At 35.0% G+C, this 7045-nt stretch overlaps 2 protein-coding genes across 2 annotated transcripts in view; both read left to right on the top strand.

Moving 5' to 3' along the window:
• Positions 1-2848, top strand: part of LOC111389420 (protein CHROMATIN REMODELING 20-like) — a 3313-nt gene extending 465 nt beyond the window's left edge. The window contains exons 2-6 of the mRNA XM_023014343.1: positions 661-710; positions 949-1175; positions 1998-2201; positions 2286-2364; positions 2438-2848. Of these exons, the coding sequence (XP_022870111.1) occupies positions 661-710; positions 949-1175; positions 1998-2201; positions 2286-2364; positions 2438-2830 (953 nt within the window). The 3' untranslated portion in view covers positions 2831-2848. The remainder of the gene's footprint in view (positions 1-660; positions 711-948; positions 1176-1997; positions 2202-2285; positions 2365-2437) is intronic.
• Positions 2849-6791: 3943 nt separating this feature from the next.
• Positions 6792-7045, top strand: part of LOC111389416 (protein CHROMATIN REMODELING 20-like) — a 5724-nt gene continuing 5470 nt past the window's right edge. The window contains exon 1 of the mRNA XM_023014338.1: positions 6792-7013. Coding sequence (XP_022870106.1) covers positions 6792-7013 — 222 coding nt within the window. The remainder of the gene's footprint in view (positions 7014-7045) is intronic.

Below are 7045 nucleotides of genomic sequence, written 5' to 3'. Positions count from 1 at the left end.
TTGTGTCGATATACTGTGACATCCATGTCAACAAACCATGTGATAGCTGTATCACACTCAAGTGATTTATTGAAATAGGGTGTCTGTGTGGGATGCTAGCCTTGACACACAAGGGTGCATGTCAAAGATCTACTTGTTTGTATACTCAAGTCCACAAAGACGTGTTGCATATATATATATCTAGGCAGTTACATGATCCTGTCTTTCCACTCATCTCTGCCAATGAAAAAGGGTCATATCCTTTTTACTTACCTCATTCCCATGATTTTAACTTGACTTCTTCCTCTAAACTAAATGTTAAATATTAGTTCCAACACTTATCCTAATCTATGCATCTATCAATCTTCTCTTGTGTGAATACTTCTTTTTATGCCGCTACTTCACGGTGAGTCTTTTACTAACACTTGCTTTGATAGTTCCCTTTTGATACTTCTTTCTTCTATCTTTGTACTTCCATTATTACCTATCAAAAAAAAATCTTTGTACTTCCATTATTCTACTATATTAGTGGATCTGGACTTTATAATATTGACATTTACCTGAGACAAGCAGTGATGATGTTTCTGACTTGCTGTTTGCATTTTCTTTCACGTGCCCTCAATAGGTTCTCTCTCTCATTTTTCGTGCTATATATTATTGAGGTTCCCATGTTTCTTGCAGAGAAGCAGGTCAATCCTCCCAGGAAAAATGATAATGGATTTCTTCATGAGGTGTGTGCACCTCTTTCTTTATGTGCCCTTCTTCCCCCCTCCCCAAGGGAAAATTGTCTTGCTTGATATAATGCTGTATGCATAATAGTATCCATTTTTTGTGTTGTCTGGTAAGTCATCCCTGAATTAATTGTACCTTGTTTATATATTGATAACCATGTAATTTACCTGCTCAATTACTTCGAGTTCCTTTCCTTGTTCTTTGCCTAATTTGTTTAATCGGACATTCTGCTAACAGGATTGGTGGCGAGATCTCCTTCAGGAAAATAACTATAAGGAGGTTGATTACAGTGGCAAAATGGTTTTGCTACTTGATATCCTAAAAATGAGCTCCAGTATGGGTGATAAGGCCCTGGTTTTTAGCCAGAGTCTATCAACTTTGGATCTAATCGAGTTTTATCTTTCAAAATTGCTTCGTCCTGGGAAAAAGGGAAAATGCTGGAAAAAAGGGAAGGACTGGTACAGGTGTGTATACAGCATTATAAGCATTCGAAAACTAATATATCCTTTGTGGTAGTTAAATAAAAATTGTTGTAACTCATTTTACGTTACTATTTAGTTTTGGAGTCATCAACTTTTTGCGCTCCTTGATATTTAATTAATTTGTAATGTGCATTTTCCTATCATACTGGGTATTGTCTATGCCATTTATTTTCTTATATTAATGGCATGGAATGGTCCTCACAAAGTTGTTATGGGCTCAAAAAATAAGATGACATATTAACTCTACACAGAGTCAATCACCTAAAGAAATAATGTCTTCACCAAGGTATAATTTTGGTATATACCATTTTTAACTTGATAGCATGATTTATTAGTTATCCTTTCGTGAAAACCACTCTCTTTGTGATGGATGGAGATACTTTTCTGTAGAATGCAATAGACCCGGTCCTCTTTAATGACTTAATACTTGTCAACTTTAGTTTGTAGCAGTTGTATGAGCTTGATTAGTGAGCTTCAATTCCTCTTTGTTGTGCCAGGGAACAAAGAAATGTTAAGTCACAAGTAACTCGAGTGATGAAATTATTTAATAAATTTCCAATCTCGAAGTTTTTGTTGCCATGCCATATTAACAGACATTAGAAAATCTTAAATGGATATATTTCTTGTTAATTATCATGTTTCTTGGTTATTCCTTGTATATGTTTATGTGCTGTTGTTGTAACAGGTATTTTAGTGACTCAAGACATCGTTGAAGTCTCCATATAGATTTCATTCAACTGAAAAATCTTTCTTTTCATGATTGTGATAGAAGATTCATTTGTTTTCTTGCTTCATCTACAACAGGTTTGATGGACGAACAGAGAGCTTTGAGAGGCAGAAACTTGTTGAGAGGTTCAATGAGCCTTCAAATAGAAGGGTCAAATGCACTTTGATATCTACAAGGGCTGGCTCTCTTGGCATCAACCTTCATGCTGCTAACCGAGTAATTATTGTCGATGGCTCTTGGAACCCAACATATGATCTTCAAGCTATATATCGGGTTTGGAGGTGTGTTTATGTCACAATCTTCTTTCTAGCAAATATGTAAACACAGTTGAAGTGTGTTAATGTATAGCACTTCGTGCTGTGCAGATATGGCCAAACAAAGTCTGTCTTTGCATATCGTTTGCTGGCACACGGAACAATGGAGGAAAAAATTTATAAGCGTCAGGTAGTGAGAGATGAAAGTGATTTTGCATGAGTTCATAATCCATATAATAGCTTACTGAAGAACAATTCAACAGGTGACTAAGGAAGGTCTTGCAGCAAGGGTGGTTGATAGGCAACAGGTACATAGAACAATGTCTAAAGAGGAAATGTTGCATCTGTTTGACTTTGGCGATGATGAAAATGCTGACACAATGCCTGAGTTGGTTCAAGAGACTGGAGTTATTACTGAATCAAATATAGCTTTGGACACAAAGCCTGAGCTGGTTCAAGAGACTGGAGATATTACTGAATCAAATACAACTGCTGGCACAACGCCTGAGTTGGTTCAAGAGACTGTTGTTATGACTGAATCAAATACAACTTGTCACGTGGGAAGTTATTTGAAGCAGAAACTGCCACTTCTTCATGGAAACTCATCTGCTGACAAGTTAATGCAAAGCTTGATTAGCAGGCACCATCCCAGGTAAACTCATTTTACTTGTGTACTTTGTAACTACTAATGCTTTTATATATTTCAGTACATGATGCTGCTTTTGTTGTTAAATGCTGTGTAAGATCACATATCTAAGAGGCCCATCTTGCACCTTTTAGTTTTGTGGTGAAAAGAGAGAATATATATACATGACATGTCACCTAATTTTGGAAAAGACTAAATATATCACTCCCTTCAATCAAGGGATTAACCTAGTGGTAACTGACTGGACTATAATTTTGAAATATTTACAGTTGTACTGATTTCCGATACATATTTGTTTCCTAAAATACACGGATTTCCTAATATTCAGGATATCATCAATGTTCTTACACTCTTCTTTAAGCTGATGAATAGATATTATTCATTCCCAGCTTGCTTGTGATTGTTAAGATGAAGGATTCCTTAGTCCCTTAGTTAAGATGTCTGCAAGTTGTTCACTCGTTGAAATGTATGGTGTGCACAATAGTCCACTATCTAGCTTATCTTTTATGAAATGCCTGTCTACTGCCACATGTTTAGTTTGGTCATACTGAACTAAATCGTGATTCGTGAGCAATAATGGTAGCTGACTTGTTATAAGAAAAAAAGTTTTGTTGTCATGTGCCATTTGATTTTTAGATCTTCAAGAATGATTCTTGGCCATGAAGGTCACAGATTCCCTTGTGCCATGGCTCCAAATTCAGCTTTTGCATTGATCTTGCCACAACTTTTTTCCTGCTTCTCCACGTTACCAAGTTTCCTCCAATGGAAGTACAATAGCTGAGGTTGATATCCTATGCACAACAATCTGCGCAGTGAGCATCTGTATAAGCTTCTAAACACAATTCTGCATTCTTTTTAAACATTATACCTTTCACTGGGGATAGCTCGAGATTCTGTAAACAACTTGGAGATGTGTCTCTTTTTGCTTGTACATGAATTGACTTACTACACTTACAACATAGGCTATATCCAGCTCTGTATGTGATAGATATGTCATTTTGCCTACTAACTTCTGGTATCTCCCTTGGCTTATTGTTGCTTCCTCATCAGCTTGACTAAGCTTTTGATTCGCTTCAGTAGGTGCAGTAGCTTGATTACTTTCTTCATGATGCCTATTTCCTTAATTTGATCGAGTACATACTTTTATAGTAATTCCATTTTTGAGTGTTCTACTTCAATTCCAAAGAAGTATATAAGTTTACTAAGTTTCTTTGTCAAATTTCTTTGCTAGTTTTTTTTGTAGAAAGTCCTTTTCTTCTGCATCATTACCTATTACACTTATATCATCATGTACAATTAAGATCGTAGCTTTCGGATACAAACACTCATCAAATACTCTAGTATGATCATTTTTTTTATTAGAAATACTTTATAATTTTAATTCAAATTTATTATTAAATGACAAATATGTATTCATATTTAAAAGATTTCAACCAGAAAAATCAATAACAATTATTAAACTAAATTTATACTATATAAATAAATTTTTTTAAAGAATTTAATCAATGTGTTGGTGATATATTGTGTCAATACTTTTTTGAAAAATTGCGTTGACATGATTGACATGTATTGTGTTGGACACGTGTGTTTGTATGGGTGCATTATAGGCTGGGTGCTTAATGAACGGAGTGTGTTCTTGACTACTTATCCATCATAACCAGCATAACTTTAGTAACCTACTGAACCGTGCTCTAGAAGATTGCTTTAGTCCACATAGAACCTCTTTTGATCTATATACTTTGTTCTTACCAAAATTCCAAGCAAAACCTAATGGAGCCTCCGTATACACTTCTCTTAAATCACCATGCAAAATAGCATTTTTGACCAATCAAGAATAGCTACTGAAGATAACCAAACTTGCGCTGATTCATTTTTGCCACTGTTGCAAAAGTTTCTTGATAATCCACGTCGTAGGTTTGAGTATATTCTTTATCTACCAATTTAGTTTTATATCTTTATAAGATCCCATCAGCTTTACATTTAACAATAAAAAAGTCCATTTACAGCCTACTAGTATTTTTCTATCGAGAAGATTGACTTCCAATGTTTGATTTTTTTTCGGTGCCCCCATCTTCTCAATCATGACATTTCTCCGGTTCTCATGTGTAAGTCTCATCTAAATTTTGAGGTATTTCAATGTAATGCAATTGAGTGAGAAAGGTTTTATGCATTGGGGATAATTTCTCGAGGAATATGAATTGAGAGATATAGAAGATGATCAAGAAAGGAAAGAAATCAATTAGAGTAATTGTAATTAATTAGTGATTATATTCCTTTTGGTTATTTGGTAGGTTAAATTGTTACCTAGTTTAGGAGATTAGTTTTCCTTTTTTCTTCCTATGTGTAAGTATATAATTAGGTGTAAGAAGGGATGAATTAAATAGAGAAGAAAAATTATTTTTTCATGGTATCAAAGCTACGATTGTTTTAACGTAGCAATCTATGGCGGAGTTCCTCGCCAACAGCACCGGTTCTACCATCTCCAATACCAAAACAGAAGTTCACTCCTCAATTGGTTCCAATGCATCTGAAAGTTCATCATTCCAACTTACCGTCGAGAAATTGAACAGAAAAAACTTTCGAAAATAGGCTCAGTCGATTAAATTAGTAATTGATGGAAAGGCGAAGCTAGGATACCTTACCGGTGAGACAAAGATGCCGGTTGATCATACCCAACTGCAACGGTGGAAATCTGAAAATTCCATGGTAACTGCCTGGCTAGTAAACTCCATGAAGCCATCGATAGGGAAATCCCATCACTTCCTTCGGACAGCTAAAGACGTCTTGGATGCCATGAAGGAGACTTATTCAGACGCCGATAATGCTGCACAAATCTTCGAACTCAAGACCCGTTTATGGCATACCAAATAGGGGATAAGAGATGTCACCGAATATTTCATGGAGATGACTTCTTGGTGGTAGGACCTCGACTTGAGCAGTGAAGCTACGATGTTTGGACTTGGGTACGGATATTGGACATGGGTACATATCAAGGAGTCAAGGCTCTTCTCATTTTAAAAATTAAGACATGGGGATACGGTCAAAAAAGAATCTGAATTTTGGATACGGGTACGAGGATACACCTTACAAAATATTTTTCTTAAAAAAAAATGACAGATAAGTTTTTTTATTTTATTGTAGTATAAATATTTCTTGTTTTGTAATTAATAATACTGAATTTGTGATGTTCTAATTATTATATAAAAAGTTGACATGAATAGAAATAAAAAAGTAAAAAATATAGTATACTAAGGAACTCAAATATAAGTATTGGACAATCGTTTTGAATAAAATCATTTTAAATTTTTATTTATTTGTACACAAATTAACTGATATTGGCCGTCAAAAAATGAACTCGTAGTTTAGTTTGTTTATCAACTCTTTCGATAAAATTAATTTAAACAATTGGATTATAATTTGAAATCAATTTAAATTTACCGCCAAAATATTTTCTTTTAAAATAATCAAAGAAAAAAAATTCAATTTTATTGTCTTATATATTATTCAAAAATAATTATAGAAATAAATTTAAATTTAATACCTAATAAAAGATATAGCGCTAAATTATTTTAATTGCAAAATAAAAAGTTCACATAGATGAAATTTAAGAAATAAAAAATTTAATACCCAAAAAACCTCAAATTAAATAGATCTCACCAAACAATTTCTAATAAAACAATTACAATTGATTAACTCTATGTATTGGACTTTAAAGAGCCCATAATTAGGCCCACCCCAATATAATCAATTAGGGTAGTTATTAGTCATCACCTCTTTGTCTTCCCCAGCTCTCGTCTTCTCCAGCCATCTCTCTGCAGAGCCAGAAGTAGAAATCCAAAAGCAAGACTCTACCTTCCACCTTCATCTCCCTTTTGCTGTCGTGTTCAAGTGCAAAACCAAAGATTCGATCCATATCCCGTGTCGGTATTCGTGTCATGTCATGTCATGTCAACACGGATACTTCTCCAAAAATGGGGAGTCCAAGCATCATAGCAGTGAATAGGAGTAGAGGTGCCTTGAAGATGTCGCCTTGTACAAGAAGCAGGAAAACGAGAGAGTTTAGATTTCTTGTAGGTCTGAATCGCGAGTTGGACGAAGTCAGAGGCCTAGGGCGCAATCCGTTGCTGTCTACCCGCGAGGTATTCGTGGAAGTGCGTCGGGAAGAAGCTCATTGGCATGTGATGTTGAAGGAGGTTATTGGAGGAGAAGTGTTGGTTTTGGCAGG

Source organism: Olea europaea, unplaced genomic scaffold (genome assembly GCF_002742605.1).
Source record: "Olea europaea var. sylvestris unplaced genomic scaffold, O_europaea_v1 scaffold589, whole genome shotgun sequence".
NCBI classification, from domain to species: domain Eukaryota; kingdom Viridiplantae; phylum Streptophyta; class Magnoliopsida; order Lamiales; family Oleaceae; genus Olea; species Olea europaea.
The sequence above is the reverse complement of the archived record's forward strand: the minus strand, read 5'-3'. Positions and strand labels throughout refer to the sequence as shown.